Source organism: Manis javanica, chromosome 4 (assembly GCF_040802235.1).
Source record: "Manis javanica isolate MJ-LG chromosome 4, MJ_LKY, whole genome shotgun sequence".
NCBI lineage: Eukaryota > Metazoa > Chordata > Mammalia > Pholidota > Manidae > Manis > Manis javanica.
Window position 1 is genome coordinate 73,053,733 of NC_133159.1, and position 25,303 is coordinate 73,079,035.

Below are 25,303 nucleotides of genomic sequence, written 5' to 3' on the forward strand. Positions count from 1 at the left end.
AATCAGGTCGAACCAGGGCAAGCAAGGAAGGAATTCATTAAATCAAGCATAGTAATTAATGGCAGCAGCTGCGCAAGCAGTAGAGAGCAAGGAAGAACAGAACAAATCCCTTGCCAACTCCTAAAGCCATGATCATCTGGTTCCAGTGTCTGTTTAATCTCCCTGGCATGGGAATTATATCCTTACCACCCCAGAATCTGGGGGAGCCGCAGAGCACTGGGTGGAATGAGATTATGTTCTGAGAACTTCCATTTCCCTACTGGTCTGAAATAAAACAGGGAGAGAAAGAAAAGGTTGCCTTTAAGACTAGAACACCGAATGAAATAGCAAAATGACAAAGATACCATTGGGGGTGGAAGTCAGTGAGTTCTTATCTTTGTCACATAACGTAATTCAGAGATGAAGTGCAGTAGGCATATGCAGCAAAAAAGTTTATTTGATAAGAAAGTACTCACTCAGATGGGAGTGCAGGTAACCTCAGAGAGGAGGCATGCTTAAGGGTTTAGGTTTAGGGTTTTAGAGGGCCCTTTGGGTAGGGATTGACATATGATTAATAATTCCTTTGAGGTTTTGTCTTAAGAATAGGGCTATAAGCAGCAAAAAGCTTTTCCTCTAAGATCAGGAACAAGACAAGGGTGCCCACTCTCCCCACTTTTATTCAACATAATACTGGAGGTCCTGCCACTGGAGGCAATCAGACAACACAAAGAAATAAAAGGCATCCAGATTGGTAAGGAAGAAGGTAAACTGTCACAGTCTGCAGATGACATGATATTGTACATAAAAAACCCTAATAATCCACCCAAAACTACTAGAACTAATAACTGAATTCAGCAAAGTTGCAGGATACAAAATCAATACAAGGAAATCTGTTGCCTTCCTATATACTAATGATGAACTAACGGAAAGAGAAATCAGGAAAACAACTCCATTTACAAGTGGATCAAAAAGAATAAAATATCTAGGAATAAACCTAACCAAGGAGGTGAAAGACCTATACACTGAAAACTACAAGACACTCATGAGAGAAATTAAAGAAGGTACCAATAGGAAGGGGATTGAGGGGTATTATGATTGGCACACATAGTATGGGGGGATCATGGGGAAGACAATGTAGCACAGGAAAGCAAATAGTGACTGGGCATCTTACTATATTGATGGGCAGTGACTGCAATAGGTATGGGAGGAACACGATAATATGGGGAGTGTGGTAACCACATTGTTTTTTCATGTGAAACCTTCATAAGAGTGTATATCAATAATACCTTCATTAAAAAAATAATAATCACAACATTTCTGTGGAAAAAAAAAAGCCACCAATAAATGGAAATACTCATGGCTGGGAAGAATTAATATTGTCAAAATGGCCATCCTTTCTAAAGCAATCTATGAAATTCAATGCAATTCCTATCAAAATACCAACAGCATTCTTCAATGAATAGAATAAATAATTCTAAAATTCATATAGAACCACAAAACACACTGAATAGCCAAAGCAATCCTGAGAAGGAAGAATAAGGCTGGGGGGATTATGCTCCCCTACTTCAAGCTCTACTACAAAGCCACAGTAATTGAAACAATTTGGTACTGGCACGGAACAGATCCATAGATCAATGGAACTGAATAGAGAGCCTAGATATAAACCCAAGCAAATATGGTCAATTAATATACAACAAAGGAGCCATGGATATACAATGGGGAAAAGACAGACTCTTCAACAACTGGTGTTGGCAACACTGGACAGCTACATGTAAGTGAATGAAACTGGATTATTGTCTAACTCCATTCACAAAAGTAAACTCAAAATGGATCAAAGACCTGAATGTAAGTCATGAAACCCTAAAACTCATAGAAGAAAACACAAGCAAAAATCTCTTGAACATAAACATGAGCAACTTTTTTCTGAACACATCTCCTCAGGCAAGGGAAACAAAATTAAAAATGAACAAATGGGACTACATAAAACTAAAAAGCTTCTGTACAGCAAAGGACACAAACAGCAGAACAAAAAGGCATCCTACAGTATGGGAGAATATATTTGTAAATGCCATATCCAATAAAGGATTAACATACAAAATATATAAGGAAGTCACATGGCTCAACAGCCAAAAATCAAATAACCCTATCAAAAAGTGGATGGAGGATATGAACAGACAGTTCTTCAAAAAAGAAATTCAGATAGCCAACAGGCACATGAAAGTTGCTTCACATCACTAATTATCATGGAAATGCAAATAAAACCACAATGAGATATCACCTCACACTAGTTACAATGGCCAACATCCAAAAGACTAGGAATAACAAATGTTGGTGAGGGTGTGAAGAAAGGGAACCCTTCAACAATTAGTTCAACCATTGTGGAAAGCAATATGGAGGTTCTTCAAAAAACTAAAAATAGAAATACCATTTGACCCAGGAATTCCACTCCTAGGAATATACCCAAAGAAAGCACATCTCAAATTCAAAAAGATATATGCACCCCTATGTTAACTGCAGCATTATTTACAATAGCCAAGATATGGAAGCAACCTAAGTGTCCATCAGTAGACGAATGGATAAAGAAGAGGTGGTACATATACACGATGGAATACTATTCAGTCATGAGAAGAAAACAAATCTTACCATTTGCAACAACATGGATGGAGCTAGAGGGTATTATGCTCAGTGAAGTAAGCCAGGTGGAGAAAGGCAAGTACCAAATGATTTCCCTCATTTGTGGTGTATAACAATGGGGCAAAACTGAAGGAACAAAAGAGCAGCAGACTCATAAATACCAAGAAGGGACTAACGGTTATTAAAGGGGAGAGTCTGGGGAGGGTGGGTGGGGAGGGAGTGAGATGGGGATTGAAGGGTATTATGATTGGTACACATGGTGTGGTGGTGGGGGTCATGGGGAAGACAGTGTAGCACAGAGTAGTGACTCTGTGGCATCTTACTACACTGATGGACAGTGACTTCAATGGGGTATGGGGGGACTTGAGAATATGGGTGAATGTAGTAACCACAATATTTTTCATGTGAAACCTTCATAAGAATGTATATCAATGATATCATAATAATAATAGCAATAACAAAAGCTACATCACTTCCAACACAAATACGTTATGAAATCAGAAAGGTATCTTGGTGGTAAGGATCCTCTGAGATCTTCACATTCAGCACTTTATGCTTATTGGTGAGACAGATTTGGTGTTAGCATCATGGCTTGAGACTCAAAGATCCAAGATTATTACTTTGCTGGCTCTTTCATGAGCTGCATAACTTTAAGTTAGTTATTAAGCCTCTGTGGGACTCCATTTCCTTGTCTGTGAATTGTAGATAATAATATGGATTTCACTGGGTAACTGTAAAGATTCAATGAGACAATTTATTATATGCTTTGTATACCCTAAAGGAAAATATAAGAATTACGTCAATCCTTGCTAAAAATTCAGTTCAAAACCTGGCGTCCAAGGTCTTTTGTGCTCTGGTTTCAAACTGTCTTTCCAACCTTATTGACCTTTTTTTTGTACATGTTTTTAAGTGGAAATAAAAATCCAGTTAAAACTGGCTTAGGAAATCAGGGAATTTATTGATTAATGTAATAATTGGTTTGTTAATGGAATATTCAAGGATTACTTCAGTTTTAGGAATAGGTTGATCAGCAACCAGTTTCTCTCTCTCTCTCTCTCTCTCTCTCTCTGGAAAGATGCCCATCCTCTGTGCTGGTTCCATTCTTAGTTAGGCTCTGCCCTCACTGCCACAGGCTGGCTGCAGCAGCTCCTGCCTCTACATGCTTTTAACTTCAGATCCAGTGGAAAGAGAAATCTGAAAGTTGAATTATGGCTAAATCTCTGCCACATTCAAACAGAGGCTCTGTGTCTGATTCTCATCAGTCTAAATTTGGCTACATACCTATCACTGAATCAATCACTGCGGACTGGTGGCCAGACTATGCTGACTAACTGAGACCACCTGGGGCCCAATTTAGAGCTGAAGATTGTCAACTGGTCTCACACCTAATCAGATAACAGCAGGGAGGAGTTATTCTTCAAGTACAGTATGAGGTATCATTATATACTAGAAAAAGGATGAAGGATTGAGGTTGTTAAGTGATGAAAACAACAGATGTCTCCCACACCTACATTTATAGTCAGATTGAATTATCTGTAGTGTCTGAAGCACTTTCTATAATTTCCTGCTAGCAGGCCTATGGTCATACTCTTCTCTTGGTCTGGAACTCTTAATCCTCTTCTTCTAAGCTCTACCAACCAATCTTCCCTGCCCCCTCACAATTAAAATATTAATTATCTCCTTACTGTCCTTCTTTTTCTGACCACCCATACTTCTCACAGTTCTTCTGTTTGCCCATTATAGTTCAGTTATTAATGTACAGTTGACCCTTAAACCACACAGGTTTGAACTGTGGATGTTTGTGACAATTTCAAAAACTTTATTTTCTCTATCTTACTTTATAGTAAGACTACAGTATATAATACATATACAAAATGTGTTTTAATTGACTATGTAAACAGTAAGGCTGCTGGTCAACAGTAGGCAATTAGTAGTTAAGATTTGGGGAAGTCAAAAGTTACACTCTTATTTCCAACTGTGCAGGGCTCAGTGCCCCAACCCCTGTGTTGTTCAAGGGGTTCACTGTATTTGTCTTAACCCAACTAACCCTAAATTTTGGATTGAATTCCTTATGTTAATGAAAAAAACTGATACTTTTCAGAGGAAGGAATTACCATATTAAGAAATTTTAATCAGTAGTGAAGATGAATACTTCAACGAATTACTTAAAATCTGAATCAGTAAATCCAAATGGATGAGAATTTATTATATTTTGGGACATGTACATTTTAAGGGTAAAATTGTTTTTGGATTAACTGAAGTTAAGACACATTTTCACTGCAACCCTTATTGAAAGATTGAGAGTGAGCCATCTTTAATGCTGCAGGATATTTCAACGTCTGAAAGAGAACCATTCTAGGAATGGGTATTCCCAGAGTATAATAGGTAAATTCTTCCTTATTTGTCTTTCCCTCATGAGTCTTTGAAATCTTTGAAACTTATGCTGGACCTGTATCTCCAGGGCTAAGCCCATTACCTAGAATACAACAAGTACTCTATAAATGTTTGTTAAGTGGAGAAGTGAAGGAATAAAAGCAATAATGATTGGAAAAGTATATCAGTTTATTTTGCTATCTTTTGCCTATTTCTCCTATAAAATAAAAGGAGGACTGAAATAAATTCTGATGGAGGGTTTTGAGTCAAAGGCTGAAAGAATGTTAGAGCTAAAGGAACTATCCATTGTCAGCTATGCCTGGCATTTAGCAGACATGCCAGTGGTGTGGGAATGGATATGAACGTGGGCTAAGTGAACCTAAGTTTATTAAGCATGGCATCATAGATCCTAAAGTTCTAATAGGCTAAGGTTCTGATGGCCCAGTCAGAAAGGGTAAATGCAGAATAAAGGACTATTTACAAAGGCATGGACATCAACCAGACACATTTTCATTGTAACAAGATTCCAAGGTTGATGCTCCCTTGGGTCAGCAACAGCAGTGAGTCATTCATTAGTCTCTCTAGCCTTGATGGGTCCAAAGAATGGAGCAGTTTCCCAAACCCAGAGAGAGCTGTCCAACAGGAACTGTGGTCTTCAAACTTAGTCACTGAGCCACTGAGAATTAATACACCAGCCTCTCTCTCCTTCCATTCTTTTGTTTTTCTGCTACTTTCTCCTACTGGCCAAATCCAATAGGAAGCCAGAGGATAGGTTACCTGTTGATGTAGTCCACAGAGGTCTGCCTTGCAGGACACAGAGCAGGTAGAGAAAGGTGAAGAGGGATTTTGCAGGAACAAGCAGAGAATACTGATAGAGATCTAGGAGTCTAGTCTCATGGTTATTTTTTTTTTTAAATGAAACCTTTAGCCTTTATCTATTAAACTTAAGAAGCCCAGTAGAAAGCAATGGAAATGCTGCAGTGGAACGAGTGTGGAGGGAGCATTTGCCAAGCATACCCTAGCTCTCTATGGCAGGCCCTAAGGCACAGCCAGAGAAGTCCCTGTGAGCTGGAGAACATAGTTCTACATAGTTCTGGTGCTATCAGTTGTTTGTTTTACAGATGAGGAGACAGATTCCAAAACTGGAGTGAGTAACTTATTAAAAGTCACATAGTGAATTAGTGGCGGAACCGTCCACTAGAGATCAGGCCTCCTGGGCCCCAGTTTAGTGGTCAAACACTATTCAGGCACTGAGAGTGTGGTAGAGAATTTCCAGAAATGTGAAGCTGTATTAGGATGGGAAGACAAGACAGCATAGGTCAACTTTGGGGTTAGATCTAGTTTCTAATTCTGCCTTTGGGACTTTTAAGACAAATTATTATGAAATCTTTCATGTTTATTGCCTCATTAGCAAAATGGAAATAAAAAATACTTTGTTTTTAGAGCCTTGGGAGGATAAACAGGATAATGTTCATTAAGTGTTTAAAATTGTGCTGCGCTGAAATCTCATCAGCAACAGCTGGTTGTTGTTATTAATAGTAACTCCTTCAGGGTCTCTGAAATCACACAAAGGTCTCACTGGCATGCATTGAGAAATGTGCAGGACCAGAATATGACCAGTCATGAGGCAGAGAAGTTCTGAAATAAACATTTGTAGGTTTTGCCTTCCTAGCATCCTTCCCCTTGGAGAACCTCTCCTGTATTTCAGTCCCTGTGGCTTGGGGGCACCAGGGCATAAGCCAATCAGTGTAAATTCATATTCCTACTCATAAAGCATCCATCCTAGGATGGGAACATTACCAATTTGTCAGTTCAGAGTAAATCCTTGAACAAGAGTTACTGGAAAAGAAGTGTTCTTTTCAACAAGGACTATAAGCAAAAAGCAACAACATAAGCATGGAGTTGCTGGAGACACAGGTGAAGCCCAAGAGTGAAGCTATCTCAGAAAAGGATCATAGCCAAGAGACAGAGATTCCTGATGATGTCATCTGAGCCCCTAATCCAGGGACTGGCAAACTTTTTCTGGAAAGGGCCTCATAACAAATATTTTTAGGATTTGCTGACTATAAGTTCTCTCTTGCAAGTACCCAATACTGCCTTTGTAGCTTGAAAGAAGCCATAGACAACGTGTAAAAGCACAAGCATGATTTTGTGCCAATAAAACTTTATTTACAAAAATAGGCAATGGATTCAACACCCAAAAAACAAATAACCCAATCCAAAAATGGGCAAAGGGTCTGAACAGACAGTTCTTTAAAGAAGAAACACAAATATCCAACAGGCACATGAAAAGATGTTCCACATCAGTAATCATCAGGGAAATGCAAATTAAAACCACAATGAGATATCATCTCATACCAGTTAGAATGGCCAACATCCAAAAAAACAAGAAACGACAAATGCTGGGAAGGATGTGGAGAAAGGGAAACCCTCTTACCTGTTGGTGGGACTACAAATTGATACAACTGCTGTGGAAAGCAGTATGGAGGTTCCTCAAAAAAATAAAAATAGAAATACCATTTGCCCCAGGAATTTCACTCCTAGAAATTTACCTAAAGAAAACAAAATCCTGATTCAAAAAGACATATGCACCCCTATGTATACTGCTGCACTGCTTGCAATAGCCAAGATACAGAAGCAACCTAAGTGTCCCTCGATACATGAATGGATAAAGAAGAAGTGGTACATATACACAATGGAATATTATTCAGCCATAAAAAGAAAATAAATCCTGCTGTTTGCAACAACATGGATGGAGCTAGAGGGTATTATGCTCAGTAAAATAAGCCAGATGGAGAAAGACAAATACCATATGATTTAACTTATTTGTGGAATATAAAACAAAGCAAAACAAAAGGAACAAAACAGCATTGGACTCATAAACACTGAGAACTGACTACTGGTTACCAAGGGGGAAGGGAGTGGACAGGGGTCAGGGGGGAGGAAGAGGAAGACTGTTGAACCACTGTGATGTAAAATTTTTTTTGTTGTTGAATTAAGCAAACTTTTATTGAAGCTTAAACTGTGGTACAGAAATATATTTCAAGTGATTTAAAGTCCAACACCATGAAGAGAGAACTCAATGGCACCAAAATTTTCCCTCCTCCATCATACATACTAAGATATATTTAGATTACTATTCAATCTAAATATTTTTTTAGGTTTTCATTTTTTTAGGCTTTGTTCCATATAAGTTTGTATTTTTCAACATTACATAGAAATCTCGAGTTTGTTAGAAAAAGAACTAGACCTCAAGACAACAAGTGCTATCCAATCTACTGGGATGCTGATCAAGAACACCACCACTCTGGGGCATCAGTCCTCAGAGCACCACCACACTGTTAGGTGCTGTGTGCTGATTACAGAAGCAAACTGCTCCACCCATCCCAAGCTTCTTCAATGAAACTTTGAATCAACAATGTGCTTACAATAAAAGTCAAACATTCCAACCACTTGATTTTAAAGCAAGTAGATTTTATGTTTAGAAACACTAAAAAAAGGTGTTTCATTTGTAAATATGGAAGGAACAGAAAACATCACTGTATCAGTCCAGAAAGAATAAAACAAAAATTGTGAGGACAAGAAATACAAAACTTAAGTCACTTTGCTGTTTACTCAACAACTTACATCTCACAGTACTTACAAATGAAGCTTAAAAATGCCAACTCTTGAAAGCCTGTATTTCTAGTTATTTCCCACTGACCATTTGGGATTTTGTATGTTAAGTTCTATGGATGGCATCTGCTTCACTGTGCATGTCTGACAGCCTGCATAGTGGTCTTTCTGGGCAGTATCCCTGATGCTACGAGACCATGGTCAAAGAACACCAGTAAGAAACAGATAAAGTCAGGCCCCTACCACATGTATCCCAAAGTCAAAGAACTTTAAGCCACAAGATGACAAAGACATTGCTTCCACTTTGAACCAAAGTTTTTGGTATATTACAGATGGAAATGAGTAGAAATGGCTGCTAAAGTAAAAGCTAAGGTGAATATTTGAGCGGACTTGACTTACTGAATTTTATATTTCCTAATAACCAGTGGTAAAGATTGCTTTCTATTACTACTTAGCAAGTTAGTAATGGCATGGTACTTGTGAGAAGCTGATCTCATTTAATGGAGAGCACAGAGGGCATGTGGTTTCCACGCAGTTCTGTCAGCACACCTCGGTATCAGTCTATGTGTCTTCCTTGACAGTCGGCTCCATTTGTCTCTATTTTCCAAAACAGCCTGTGCCAGTGGAAGGACAGACACCCTTCACCTTAAAGGAAAAACAACCCAGAGTCCACCCCCATTCCCACTCTGGGGTCTAAGAGTACTATAAACCCTCAGTGTAACGGTGTGTTGCTTTATTGGGATGGGGGGATGTGCAGGGAGACACATGGTGAGGAACAAAATCAAAGAAGGAATGCAAGCAAGAATGCAGAGCTATTGAGGCGGTAGTGCACCAATGACGGCTGTGGTCATTATCTAAAAAGACTCATTTGTGGAAGGAAAAGTGTAATTGCTGTTGCAAAAACGACTGTACAAAGTAGAAATTGGCTTCAATACCATTAGTAGAGAATAGGGAAGCAGAGGTAACTGAATGTCAGATCCTGGCAGCAACAGGACAGGAGCAAACAGTGAGGCTGAGGCCCACACCTGATGAGGACAGAAGCCTTGTCTGTGGGGAATTTGGGGTGATACCTTGAGAAACATTGCACTGTGTACAAACCAAACCTAACTGTTTTTACAAGTGTTGTGAAGTTTCATACAGGAAAAGGTTTCCTCTACATGCACTTCAGTTTCACAGCAAGAGCGGCATAGGGCCCCTAAAATGCAAGAGAGGGCATGAACGCAGGTACCTAGCTCCTGGACACAGTAACGCACATGGTTCAAAATGATCGCACCACTGTCTCATCGAGGCCTTCTGGGGCTGCAAGGTGGTGGTTACAGAAAGCAAGGCCCCCAGTATCAATATCTAAAAGCAGCACCACCTTCTATGTGCGTTTCTCTTTTTGCGCTTTTTCTTCATTTTCCTTAATCAGCTCTGCTGTCATTGTTGTTCCTTAGCAAAACTGCTGAAAACAAAACTCAGAGCACGGAACAGAGCGCTCCAGCAATCGGGACGTTTACAGCCTTCTGGGATGAAGAAAGCACAGTGCGGCAGTTAGAACTCTGGTTTACAAACAGGTGTCATGACTTCCCTGGTTTGAAGACCTCTCCGACTTTCCTCATCAGGTCATCAGAGGAGGTCTGATTTAAGTGTGTTTCAAAGCTAACACAGGAAAATCCTGGTTCTGGGGTGATGTGAAGAGCCCAGTCAGTTCCACCCGATTTCACTGCATTCATCAAATACCTACAAGGATTCAACAGCGTGGCATCAATGACAGAATTCTACTCTCACAAGTGACGTCTTTGCAGTAACACCGTCTCCGTGTAGAACTGGCCTGTGACTGTTGGGTCTAGCTCACGCACCAGAACTGCCAGGGTGTGATCCGGCTGACTGATTACCTGACTCTCTGGGAAATCCAAAGTACACAAGTACTAACAGTCAGAATTCATACATCCCATAAAATATGCTGCTCCATTTGGGAAAATTGCATTAAGAAACTCTGTTTCTTCCTGGATATTCTGGTGTGGGTACCTTGGGGAGAAGGCTGCATGAAATTCTTATGAGAATAAGAAGCTTTGAATTGAGTCAAACCCACTGTAATCCCTAGCAAGCTTCAACAGAGGCACTGTTGGGGACTGAGTTTGTTCTCAGTTCTTGTCCCCGCGGCAACAAAAACCTGAGGGGCTGAGACACAGTAATGAAGCAGGATGAAAGTTTTATTTGAATATATTCTAAGGGAGGAAATGGCTAGAGTCAAGGGAGGTAAAGGCAGGTTTACTTGCTTCTCTGGAGGAGGAGAGAGAGAGTGAAGACTTATTCTTAAAGTCTGGAAAATAGAATGGAATAACATAGTGACAAAGGCACTACTAGAAGGGCAGAGACAAAGTGTAATGAGTTGAGCAGTAAAAAGTCTTTTGAACATACGCAGTCCCAGAAAGGGGAGTGCCTCAGAGAAAGAAGCTTGTCAGGTGGTCTCATCTCATGATTCTACTTCTGGTGAGAGACAATATGTCATTGTTTATAGTTAGTCCTTTAGGTAATTTTCTAGGACAAACTTTTTGTTCCTAAGATAGTGGCCACTCTCAAGTATTGGGAATATATCAGTGAAGACTGCTTGCCTTGCCTTAAGTCATTGGCTGATGACCAAAGAATGTGAGTCTAACTTCCCAATTCTCTTTTGAAAGTGGAAACTTAGCCTTAAGATAAGTCTCTCTTTTTCTTATTATGCTCCTCTCGGCATTTTTTAGGAAAATTAATTATGATGCTTGTCTCATGTCTCTGCCCTTTCTCACTGGCATTAGCTACAGAAAGTCTTAAGGTCAGCGCAGATTCAGAAATTGTGGAATGAACTCACACTGCAAAAGGGCGTGAGTCCTTCCTGGCTCTCTGACTTAATCTGATTAACTCCCCGAGTTCTTGGTGGGCCTCCCCTTCTTCTCATTCAGCTCCTGTCTGTCTTCCTGCCTAACAGAACCAGTGCATTCAGCAAGAGTGTGATATCACATGTCTTCAAAATGAAGCGTCTCTTGGAGACAAACATGCTGCTCTCACTGAGTACATAGCTTCCTGCTTGTCAGTTTTTGTCACACTTATGACTGAACATTGCACATCCTTCAAAAATATGTCCCACTGGGATCTCACGATGGTGCGAGGACGTACACATTTCTAGCTTGAGGTCAGGCTGTTGCCTGGAGAACCAGACCTCAGGAGCTTCTCCAGGCCTTTGAGAAAATGTGCAGCTTCCATCAGTGTGAGACTAGCGAACAACCAACAACCACAGAAAATCAGCTAAATTAAATCTTTTTGCCGCTGCAACCGCCATGAACTGTTCCAGTTGGGTTACTAATGTTCAGGTTCCTTTTTCTGCTATAGTTTTATATTAACTTAGAAAAAAGGATTAATAAAATCTTCCCTGGCTTTTTTTGTGTAAGTGGAAAGTTGAACCTAAGTCTGCTGGAAATAGAGGCAGAGGCAGTTCAGGCTTGTGACCCGTGTTTCCCGGTTAGGGTGCAGGGCGAGAGTTCACTGGCTGTACTGTGGAAGCCCACTGTGATGTACATTTGATTAAAAAAAAAACAAAAAAACAGAAAACTTTTCAGTAGCTTTCAAAAACAAAAACAAGCAATGGGCTAGTTTGCAAGCTCCTGCCCTAGGCCATGCCTAAACCCAGACAACCTTGGGACTTTTCAATTAGATTTGCCACTAAATTCCCTTGAAAAGAGTCCTGATAAGAGCTTCTGTTTTATCAAATATGACCTTAATTAAGCTAGTGTATCATAGATGGCCTAATGGTAGAGAAACTGGTCATTTCTGTCATCAAGAGGAAACTTACGGGGAAAAGGAAATGCTCTTTATTTCTAAGCCCATTGTACAGTTGCTAGGCGTTTGGGGTCTTGTGCTGCTGCCAGAGAAGTGGGTTTTAACTGGTTTTAACGCCGGGGGGTAAATCCTGTGGCAAAATACCTCTAAAACCAAAATCGGCAGCAGAAGAGAGCTCCACCCAACCTCTCCCGTTCAGGTCCAAATAAACCCTCGCTCACTCTTGTAATTGCCTAGTGATATGTAATGACCTACTTCTCTCCACCTGTTGGAGACACCTATTGATATGCAGATGCTTACTAATACCAGGCAAGAGATTCTGGAAATTTTGCAGTTTTTACCCACACTGGTTATTCTCACTCCCATAAAAGATCATGGGGCTCCATGATATCTGACTCAATATATACGACAGTCTTTTCTGTCACCACGTCCACTATTACTTGTACCAGAGTTCCTGAGTTACTTCCTACACTCAGACTTTTGACCTGAGTCTCTAGTTCCTGTTGCTTGATCTCCTGCATCGTGAATACCCATGGAACCCAACTTGACCACCCCATTTGCCATTCAGATTTTGAAATCTCTTTTCCTGGCTTGAATTATTTTTCCATTTCTCCTTCCTGGATTGAACATCTGGATACTGACCTATAGCCCAGACTCTGCTCTGATTTCTGTGATTACCTGGCTACTCATCTACTTGGAATCCACATATCTTATTTCTTCATCTTAGTCCATCAATGACGGACTCTATCTACTCCATCTGTACCCAGTGCATTGGGGTGCTTGCCTTTGTTTTCATTTTTCTTTTAGTGTGTTTTTCTTCTGCCCTAGGGGGCATCTTTCTCACTTCCGACTTGTTGTTAGTGCTGTTTGAGAAATTGGTACATGTTAGTTGGTACATGTGGTTCTACGTCTAGCTATTGGTCAGGCATTCCTAATGATTTAACTAGGAACAAAAACTTGCCTTTCAGACTTCTAATGAGAGCAAAGAAACTGTCAGTTTTGTACTGCTAATTTTCAAAGCAATGTGAATGTCTCTAAGTTAGCTTCACAAGATCCTCTCAAAATTAAAGCAGAACTAATGTAGAACACCTGCCCACTCTCCCAACGCAGGTCAATAATTCTGTATATCTGGTCACCTTATTTGTAAAGGTACTTTTTAGATGTGATTAAGAGTTATAATCAGATTTCAAATAAAGCAGATTATCCCCATAATGTGGGTGAGCCTCATGCAATCAGTCAATGGCCTTAACAACAAAGACTGAGGTTTCCTTAAGTAGAAGGAATTATGCCTCAAGAGAGTACACAGAAACCCTGCCTGAGTTTCCAGCCTATTGGCCTTACCTACAGATTTCAGACTCAAGACAGCAACATCGATTCTTACCTAAATTTCCAGCCTGCTGTACTACAGATTTTGGACTTCCCAGACCCCACAATCACATAAGCCAATTCCTCAAAATAGAAAAACAGATAGAGAATAGACGATAGAAATATCTATATAAATCTTTATAAATAAAATAGGTTCTATTGGTTTTGTCCATCTAGAGAACCCTAATACACCTCTTGCAATATTCTGTGCATTAATGATAAACTCTCACTTATAAAGATTTGCAAGAAAAGGATCAACATACATCTAGACTATTAAAGGCTTTATAAACAACCCACGCTTGGAGATTGTCAGACTGACGGTATTTTGGTCTTAACAGAAGTTTAACAGACTCTTCCTCATAGCCACCTAGCCAACGTGCCTTCGTCAAGGTGATGCTGTTTTCCTTATTAGCAGTAACATATGGGACTCTGTTTATGTTTGACTGTATACTGTATATACCATTAAAATTGGTTAAATGAGCCATTTAACACTGTTTACAAGAAAAGACCTAACAGATGTGGAAAAAAAGAACAGTCATCTTTTAAGTGTAAACAATGATGTCAGTTGGTTCAGAAGTTTCTGAAAGGCAGAACAACAGTGGGAAAATATGTTTGTAATTGATCTGCAAACAAAAGATGAAAAGTTACTGGCATAGTTCTGGGAGAAATACCTCTTGTCAAATTAATGTATTCTTTTTCAACAGAGTTATTGGATTGTTAGAACAGGAAGAAATGATGGATGTAACCTGCCCTCAATGTAGCCAGACTTTTTCTGTATGACATGACGTAGTTATTTGTAAACTAGAAAAACTATGATCCAACACCTCAGTTCCTAAGCGGGTACCTTTGAGAATGCAAAAGTCTTTGTTCTTGATTATTTTCAATACATCAGTGTCAACACAGAGCAAAGCAAGTGGCATCTTCAGGCTTCCATTATGATATGACTTGCCAGAATCAGGTACTTGGCAGTGAGAAGCCAAGAGAGAGGGAGAAGGTGCCCACCACTGGGGACTCCCACTCCCTGTCATTTTCTCCATTAGCATGTGACTTTTATTGTTTCCCATCCCTGTGACTTCTCTTAGGGAGCCGAGAAGCTTGCTCAAGTCTCATGCTCCCTGGTGCTGGTCATCTGTGAGTGGAGCCCTGCTGCACTCTCTGTAATATTGGGCATCACATTGAGTTTTCTCATGATCGCTGGAGGTATCAGAGCTTTGTTTCCTCTGTGCACACCTCACATTCTGAGGTACTGAGAGTTAGGATTTCAACATGTGACTTTGGAGTGGGGATACAATTCAGCCTGTCACACTGCCAGAAACCTGATTTCAGGGAGGGGCAGAGAGAAATGAGCAGAAGAGAAACTGGGAGGAGGGAAGTGGAGACAAGTGTTCCCAAGAACTTGAATAAGGCAGAAAAAAGCCAGACTGGATTTGAGAGTCGCAGGAGGAGTTACTTTGGTTGTTTTTCTAAGTCTGAGAGAAACTTGAGTGTTTTTGAACAGACGGGAAGATGCCAGTGCAGAAGGAAAAGTAAAATGAGGGAGAAAGGCAATGTGTCAAATTCATGTGTGGAGAGACTTGGCTTCAATCAGAAGGGAGGGCCTAGAAGACAGATAAGGATGAGCAAGAGCATAGCCAGCTTGGTAGGACAGTATCATGGAACACTTAGGCAGCTCAGCTTCCTCAGTGACATAGGGGATGAGGTCATTCATCAGATTGGAGAAAACAAAGCGTTGAATAATGGCTTTGTAAAGAAGGTTTGGGATGGTTGCTGAAGGAAACAGAAGTAGGTGGAGAACAAATCTGTGGCTCTGATCTTCCTATTTGGAGTCTAACTCTAGACTTTCACTAACCTACTGTGTAAGTTTGGCTAAATTATCCAATTATTCATCATATTAGTCTCATCTGTGAAATAGGGTTAATAATAGCTACTACGAGCACTCCACTATGTGAGGATTAAATAAGAAAATGGTTAAATTTTCAGTGGCATTATTTGTAGCATTCTGGTTCTTGCATTACCCAACACTAGCATTCTAGTTTAGCAAACCATTTCTAACTTTCTTTTCATTTTTTAAAATTCAAGCTCCACCTGGGTCACTTATTGAGGGCTCAGGTGTCTGATTATAAAGATTTGATGATGATATTCCACTTGCCATTCAAAAGTTAAGCCAGGAAGATGTTACTTTGCCAATTTACTCCATTTCCAGAACATCCCAAATAAAGCCTGCTTTTTCTCAAATAAAATAAAACTTACACAAACCAAAACATTTCCAAATTAAAATAACCACTAAACAGACATATTTTTGCTAAGAAGAATTTCTGCTCTACTCAGAATTGGTTTACAGGATGGTAAAATGAGACCAGCCTTTGTTTCTTACTCTATAGGGGTGGTGAGTCAGGATTTCCTGAGATTAAGCAATCATGTAAAATTCATTAGTGGCTTCTAGAAGACTTCATGCTTCATTATGTGTTCTATTTGGCGTCTCTTTCACGCTCCCCAGTGGCCTTAGTTAAGGCCCTTCCATCAGCCTCAGATTCAGTAAAACAATGTAGCTAAAATCCACAATGAAAGTTTTATTTTTTTAGAAACATATTTTGAGATGGTGATGATTGATACATATCAGTAATAAGGTTGGATTCCAAGTCTGAATCATGATTTGTTTTAGTTAAAGCTACATTAGCTATTGGTCCTAGTTCAATTCCTTTCACTGCTTAACCCAATTATAATCTGGTTTCATTCCCACCTGGAAAAGTGATCTCCTAATTGCTATCCCTTGTTTTCATTCTATCTGAACTTTCTGTACCAATTTTACTTCTGTCTTGTTACACCTTTTGTTTCCAGCACACCCCTTTTTCCCAGTTCTTGTCTCTCCTTCATTGATGATTTCTCCTCTGCCTACTCCCCAGGTATTACAGGCTGTCCCTCACTGCCCCTCCTCAACCTGTCAAGAGTCAGAAATTCAAATAGCAGCAGGGGTCGGGCCACGCAGTAAATGCACAGGCCAGATATAATTAATGCATGATAAGAACTCTGGTAAAGAGAAAGTGCATATTCCATATAAAGGCACCCATAGTTGAAGAATTTTTTAAACACCATTGTGGTCAAGATCTTTTTCAGGGACTGGGCTGGACTCTTCAGTTGTTGAGTGCCAGAGCTGTTCTCAGAATCTGGGTCTTCCTGTCCAGAACTCTGAGGACAGGACCTATTTATAGGGTGTTTGTGTACCATTTAGCCCCTGCATAATAATGCAACTACCGTCTCTGACTTTGAGTTCAGGGGAGCTACATAAGTCACCCAGATTTACTTTTAATCTGTAAAATAGGCTTCCCTAGAAGCTCACTTAAATTTGTTCTTGAAATAATACGAACAACCATTTACTAAGAGGCAGTGTCTTGCCAATTGATTTCAGCCCCAGGCAAGTTCACTAGGGATTCAGTGAGACCAAGGAATGCCAATGGAACGTTTTTGGGGTAAAAGGGTTTACTACTTGGTTTGTTCTCCTGGTGACAGGTAGAGCACTAGAATTATGTCTGCATCCAGCAGTCTGCAGGTCTGCAATCCTCCTTCGTCTCTGCCTCCACCCAGAGAACTGGGTAGAGCTCTTTATATAGTGACTCAGTCAATAATAGCTTATTGCCTATGGGTATGGAAGCAGTAGACTAGAAGCAGGCCAGTTACATCATCAAGTAGTTTGGGTTCAGGTGAGGATCCTGGCCATAGGAACCTTCACTTTATCCACAGGCGTTATCATTTATATCTTGAAAGTTTTCCCAAGAGGCCCTTTCCTATTACTCTTTGAAGTATCACCTCCAAAATCCTGAGGTTTCCTCCCATCTGTGTCACCACCCAGAGTTTACTTCCACTGTTACATCTGACACTGGTGCAGAACTCATGAGCAAACATGATAGTTCCTAAGAAGGGAAGATTTTTACTCCATCCGGAAACCTTAGATTTTTTTATGTTCTATCTGTGAAGATTTGGAAGATTCTATTCTGCTGGGCTAAGCACCACAAATATGATTTGTTTAACATCCTTTCTCACTGAAGCTCAATTTTCTATGAGAACATTTGTTTCAAAGAAGAATCTGAATGAGAACCCTCCCTCTGCAAGTGCTTTTCCTTGCACAGAGCAGACATTTTAAAAAACAATAGGGAAGTATTTTCTTGAGAAAGTTCTTGAAATGATGCATAATCTCACATAGTAGTTTTAACGTTTGCTGAAGCTGCTACAGATAACAGAGGAATCACTCTCAGGGTCAAAGACTCAAAATATACTGCTGCTTCTCCACAATGTGTTATCACCAGCCTCAGTAGGGCCAGTTCAGTTTGGCTCAAAAACCACTGGGCCTCACTTTGTACAAGTCTGAACAAATGAAACAGTCCCTGCCCTTAGTTGAAAACAAAAACGTACCTAGGTTGTCAAGCTATCAGACAAAAAGAGACACAGGAAGAAGCACAAGGCTTCCCAACACCCTCCCACACTCACTTGGCCTGCATTCCCCCATTCACCAACCTCCATCTCCTCTGTGTGCCCTAGATTAACATGCCATGCATCTTCATTAAGTCCTCCCTTGAAGCACTCACTTCATTTCCATCCACCTCCAGCTCATCCGGACTGCCCTGTCTCTCCAACTTTGCATCTAGCAATTGATACAAATAAATTCTGTCTCTTTATACTGGCGTCCCCTGCATACCTCGCTAGAGTGTAAGTGCCAAAAGGGCTGGGACCCTATTCCTCTTATTACTATCATATTCACCAGGCTGAGTCCAGTGTCTGGCACAAAGGAGGTACTTCATAAATACTTAAAGTATTTTAAGTTAAAGTAAATGGGATTTTCATTCACAGCCCCAGGTCTTTGTCCCAGGAATTCTACCTGGAATGTCCTCATTCTTCATCACCAAATTCTCAAGTCCACATTAATCTCTGTTATGGACTGGATGCTCAGATGTTCCCTACTTTGCCCCCAGCCCCTAATTCATATGTTGAAATCCTAAGTCTCAGTGTAATGGTATTTGGGGTAATGTAAAGGTGATGCCTTTGGATTAGTGACCCTATCAAAGGGACCCAGAGAACTCTCTACCCCCTCCACCATGTGAGGACACAGCAAGATGGCCACCTATGAAGCAGGAAAGAAGCTCTCACCAGACACTGAATCTGCTGGTGCATTGATCTTTGACTTTCCAGATTCCAGAACTGTGAGAAACAAATTTAAGCTACCTAGTCTATGATACTTTGTTCTAACAGTGCAAACAGACCAAGACAATCCCATGCTTCTAATGGGGATGGCATTTCAATTTGCTCTGTATAATTTAACATTTAATATATTCCACACTGGTGACATCCCTTCAATTTTGGGTAAATATGGGGTTGGCAGTTACTAAGTTCTTTGCTACTCCTAACATTTTATTGCTCTGAGAACACTGAAAGTCCTTAAGTAGATACTTAACAGTATCTGCATCTTGCCTGGAGGAGCTCCATTTACCACTTAGGTTTTGAAGATCGAGACTGCAGGCTTTAGCTTTCAAATAAGACAGCTTAAATCCAGGCAAGTCTGAGTAATTGTCACAAATTAGTCAGAAAGGATAGAACAAGAAGCCCTAATCCAAGAAACAGGAGATCCTCCTTATAGCAAAGTCCCTTTTACAGAAAGGCCATATATTCCCCTGACAGGAGCATTTGGGCCTGCCTTTTCTGAAACTCCCATTTTTCCCCTCTGCACAAGACATTCTCACCCCCATTTTTTACATGGACTGAGTAAGAACTCTTCTATGGGGTCATTTAGTATTTGCAGGTGACAGTGTCTGAGATCATTTTGTCCTGCAGTCATTCCGTGGGCATGCTGGTCTCCTGTGGACCACTTGCTCTAAGGCAAAGACTCGTGGGCTACTTGTTTCCCCTTCATGACAAGGACATAACCAGGTAAAAGCCAACTCCTGTGGCAGCACAGAAATCAGAGCAGAGTATGGGCTATAGGTCAGTATCCAGATGTTCAAGCCAAGAAAGATAAATGGAAACATTATTCAGGCCAGGAAAAGAGATTTCAAAATCTGAATGGCAAATAGGGTGGTCAAGTTGGGTCACATGGGCATTCATGATGCAGATCAGGCAAAGTTACTAGAGACTTAGGTCAAAACCCTGAGTGTAGGAGGAGGTAACAACCAGCCCTAAGAACTCTGGTACAAGTTACAATGAAGGTGGTGACAGAAAAGGCTGTCATGTATATTGAGTCAAATATCATGGAGCCCCATGATCTTTTATTGAAATTAGAATCGAGATTAGTGCTCAGCTCAATGTGGCAAGGTGGAATGTGTGGTGTGAACAGCACTTCCTGTTAGTTCACACAACTAGTGAATATACTGAGCCTGTTTAGTATATATGAACACTGGAATTTCAAAATTTTGCATTTGTGCTTAGGCTTGTCTTTTTTGTTCTCAGAACAAGTTGATGAGTAGTTTTAAAAAAGCAAGTGGTATACTAGAAGCTCCTAAGAAGCTATTAGTCATTAGGGAAAGCACTAGATAAAGCACTGAAGTGCCTACACAGGCATACCAAAATACTTGATTGTTCATGACCTTTAAGGGTTGGTTGATCTTATTGGATTTTGTCACTTCTCTGCTTAAGATTTTTTTCTTTTCTGGTTGTATTCTAAAAGCAACTTAGAATACAGCTGAATTCTTAGGGCGGCATGATCTGGATCCCCCTTGCCTACTCTTCCCTCTGCCTTGCTAGTTTCCTGACACACTGGTCTTCTATCCGTATGTGTAAATTCTAGACTTTCTAAATCAGGATTTTTGTACATGAGCTTCCCTCTGACTGGAGGGCATTTCAGTTCACTCTTCCTGGGGAGCTTCTGTTCATATTTCTGGCTTCAGTTTGTGTCACGTCCTTCAGAGATTCCTAAACTCATTAGTGTCCTTGTAATTCTCTTCTAGTAAATTCTTCATTGCTTTTACTGTAATTGCAATTATGTTTGTAGTTTTATTCAATGGCTGCCTCTCCCAATAGATGCGACCTCTACCACATGTGGGGATATTATAATTTTTTCCATGACCAAAGCTGGGGATGGGAAAAAATGAGTTAAAATCCAGTAAAGTGACAGAAGGCAGAAGAGTCAGGTAAAACTAAGTGAATAAAATGCATTATCTATATAATCTAAAAAGAATTGCAATCTGATGACCATTTAGTGGAGGGCAAAGTGCTTAATGCAACTCAGTGGTCCCTGATAAGACTAAGTGAATACTGTTAATGAAAGATCAAGAAATTTACGATGTGCAGAAACTGAAACACTTGTACATTGCTGGTGGGAATGTACAATAGCATGGCCAATTTGGAGAAGTTTAACACGTAATATAAAGTGTTAAAACACAGGTAAAACATAACTCAACAATTCCATTCCTAGGTATATATTGAAGAGAAATGAAAATATCTCTACACAAAACCTTGTACATGCATGTATATGGCTTCATTATTCCAAATAGCACAAGTGGCAACGACCAAAATGTCTACCAAATAATGGATGAAATGGTAGATTCATGAAGTGATACATTCATGAAAAGGATTGTTACTCAGCCACAAAAAGGAATGCAGTACTGGCACCTGCTGTAGTGTGGATAGACCTCAAAGATATGCTAAGTGAAAGAAGCCAGACACCAAAGGCCCCATATTGTTATGACTCAATTTTTTACGAAATGTCCAGAATAGGCAAATCCATACAGACATAAAGCCTCTTAGTGGTAATCAAGGGCTGGGGTGTCTGTGGGTTTGGGAGTGACTGCTAATGGGTATAGTATTTCTTTTAGGGGTGATGAAAATGTTCTAAATTTAGATTGTGGTGATGGTTGCACAATTCTGTGAATTTATTAAAAAGCCACTGAATTGTGTACTCTAAGTGGGTAATTTTATTTCAATAAAAATGTTAAAAAAGTTATAATTGAGTCTCAGTACTCAACAGTAGTTATTATGTTCCATAAAGTTGCTACAAACACTGAATTAGGCAATACCCAACCACTGCTCTTAGGGGAAATACAGGGTTAGGGTCCTGGAAGCCTCTGGTCACATTTTTGTCACTCAATCAATACATAATCTCATTTTATGTGTTTCTATTTAAAGACACCTTATTTAATATATGTTGATTTATTAACATTGAACTCGTGGCCAGTAGCACTGTAACTAATGCCTAACAAAACTTACTTAAGACATGTATTTTCTCCATAGGGCACCTCATGGCCTAGCGCTTACTAGGAACGCTAGGCAGCACTACAGTACTATGCTCAGGGGCCATTTTAAAACAGGTGTATCACCACCAAGGAGCACAAAAATGCAACAACTGTGGCACTAAGACTGAAAGGCCTACTTGTTTATAGCATGAGCACTGAAACAAAGCAGAGGGTTGGTTACCTTGACCTTTAGGAATGTGTGCATGGGTGCCTCAAATTTTTGCTTTTCTGTACACTTCTGTGAATGACTTTAAAGCACCTTGGTATTGTGATTGTAGGGTTATCAAAATGAGTAGATGAATTTTTAAATATGAAATTTACAAATAAGTATTAACTGTAGTTTTTCTACCCAAATGATTTTTTTAAAGTTTTAAATTTCAAGGTCTAAATTTTAATCTCTTCATAATGCCGCACAAAATGCTGTATTTGCAAAGTATGTTTCAAGAGTGGCTTATAGGAAAGGATTAGTTTTACAGGTTTCAGTGTTTATATTCCCTTAGTATTACTAAATAACCATGTTTCATGCTATTAATTCCTGGGCCAAGGGCCAGTTTGAACGTAAAATGATTATATTTAATCAGTATGTCAATTTTGAGATTTTGATCACAACTTGTACAGGTCCTCTTCTCCCAGAAAAAGTCCTATGTCACCACAGAATGTAATGAAGAGGCACTTTAATAATGCTTGCCACCCTAGTTGTGCTCACACCTGGAATCTGTACTCCTACTTGACATGTATTTGTAGACATGCACGTACTGGCCACTGTCAATTTTAATTTCTGAAGCTTTGCTGTGTTTCCTTTCAAAACTATTTTCTGCATTTTATTAACTTTTTGATTAGCTTTCAAGCCTAAATCCTCTTAAAACAGGAAGTGTCAGATTGTGCTCACAGCTTCTTGTAAAAAGTTTTAGCCAAATTCAGAATTTAGAAATACATTAACTGTTTTAGGTTGTAAGTAGTATCATTTTGGCAACGGAAACAAATTTATAAATACCAGTTGACTATTACACATATGTATATTTGTGAACTTGAATAAGCTTAATCAAATGTCAAAATTTGGTTACAAATGATATTTTTAGGATCTGTACTCACACCGCTTTCGTGGTAATCAAGACGTTTCTTTAAAAAGCTTCTAGTTGTTCCTTGATTGGAATTGGTGAAAACAGTTGGAATTGGCTGATTCTTGCACCTCCCAATTAAAATAGTGGAGCTTGGTAGATACACATTTATTCATCAACTCAAGAACTTCTAAGATACTGTGGGAGTTCTTCAGTCTCTTTTGATCTCTAATAATGGCTTAATATAATAGACTTCTTAGGAGGTTTCTCACCGTTTTTTTTTAAATTTCCCAATGCCAGATATTCATTTAACTGGCTGTTCCTGCCCAGAGACCAGTCCAATTAGTTTTTGATGCCAATCCCAGAAGTTTTGAAGTTTCATCCATTCTATCCCACTCTTCTGTATGTGGTGGCAACTCATGCTGTTTTTTCCATTGTCCATGATTGGCTTCACTCCCTCTTGTTTTGAAGTAATAACCACCATTAGGGATTAGTGCCACTTATCCAGGGCCTTGTACTATCAAAAAGACGGTCCTCTACATTACTCTCATTGAAAGCAGACCATAGTCTGTAAGCCAGGACTTCTCAGAGTATTATTTTATTTTGATTAACCAATTTTCTCAGGGTTATTCATTCTCTTGCTGGCTTTAAAAATATACTTCTTAATTTTAAATGACATGACACAAAATGCTAGTAAATATTAATAACTAATCTCTATTAAAAATAAATATTATGTAAACATTTTCTGGTAGAGTTGTCTTTAAAGACTTCCAAACATCCTTTGTTAAGATAGTTTAATGCAAAATAAAATATTAAAGTTTCCAGATTATAAGAATTTATCCAGAGATTAAGTTGACATAATAGGTTATTAAACCAATTTGATAAATTAGAGGTTTAAATTACCTAAAGTCATCTGGATGAATATTATTCCTAGTGAACTACCTTTTATGAAGAAGCTGCTTTCACCAGATAGAAGTTATTAAGCAAAAAAAAATGGTCATTAATTGCTCATAAGAATTCTGTATTTTAAGAGATACTCCTTGGGTAAAATATCAGTAAAATGTGTTCACAGATTAATGACTTTGAAAAATAAAAACTGCTAGACAAATATAAAGCAGTATTACCCACAATAAGAAGTTATGATAAGTTTTAAACAGTATAGCCATTTTAACATTTTAGCTTAAAGGATAAAAGGGCTTATATGAAAATAAAGTAAAAATGCACTGAGAAACGTCATTTTTAAACAAAAAAGGAAAAATCAGAAGAACATCACATTCAGATAGTATTTTGAAACTTATTTTTATTTTGGTGTTACAAATGATCATTTTCAAATTGACTTTTCTATAAGAATGTAAAGCACAAAAATATGCTAATATCAGAACCACACAAATCCTCAAGGTTTTCTGTGTAGTCTTCATTAATGCAAGTCTCTGTGAATATTTCATTCTTACTGAAGATCTTGAATCTGTTTCACAAAAATGAAGCCATAAAGTTTTTATGCAATGCATTCATTATAAACAGTAACACTTCTATTAAAAGGAAAGCTGAGTAATACAAAACTATGAGAGAAACGGAGGAGTAGGCAATTATGTTGAGGCTTGGTGTACCTTACTTGCTTTGTAGTTTTCTGTTATCACTTTCAAAGAGCACAGAGCACAGAAGGCATAGTAATCATCTCCATTATCAGCCTTCCTAATTTATAAATCTGTTGTTCATAAAGTTGGACCAATTATCACAAACTATCATTTGCATAATTAACCACAAGTCTATTATAAAGCACTTGTTAGTGGTATCAACAAATAGAGAAGGATGGAAATTTATAAAAGAAAATAGGTTTTGTTAAGCTTGCCAACTCCTTAGATACCATGGGCTGTGCTGCACTTCAACTTTTAATTAGATGTTTAGTGCCTCACAGTAAAAGACTGATCAAAGAAGGAGGCATAACTAAATTATCTTCTAGGTGCTATAATATTTCATTTGACAAGGTACCAAAGGATAGGACAAAATTTAAGCAAGATTTATATGCGTTCCAATTTTTCACTGAGGAATTCTTCCACGCTGTCTGTGTTCCATTTGAGGATGCTTAGTTCCTCAGCAATGTTCCCACTGTCATCCAGAAGCTTGAGTACAGGGTCTGAACCACGAACATACTGCAAAAAAGAGGGGTATCATCATCACCACATGCTTAGATGGGTGCTCTCAGCCTCAACCAAGGCCCAAGTGAATTCAATCCAGCTTACCAAAATTTAATTAATAAAAACTAGCTTT

The 25,303-nt window shown here is 39.2% G+C and overlaps 1 protein-coding gene and 1 pseudogene across 1 annotated transcript in view; both read right to left on the reverse strand.

The window, feature by feature from the left end:
• Positions 1-10,008: 10,008 nt before the first annotated feature.
• On the reverse strand, positions 10,009-11,826 carry LOC108404371 (S-adenosylmethionine decarboxylase proenzyme-like; annotated as a pseudogene).
• Positions 11,827-24,315: 12,489 nt separating this feature from the next.
• Positions 24,316-25,303, reverse strand: part of SELENOF (selenoprotein F) — a 44,897-nt gene continuing 43,909 nt past the window's right edge. Inside the window, exon 5 of the mRNA XM_017671923.3 lies at positions 24,316-25,185. Within this exon, the coding sequence (XP_017527412.1) occupies positions 25,054-25,185 (132 nt within the window). The 3' untranslated portion in view covers positions 24,316-25,053. The remainder of the gene's footprint in view (positions 25,186-25,303) is intronic.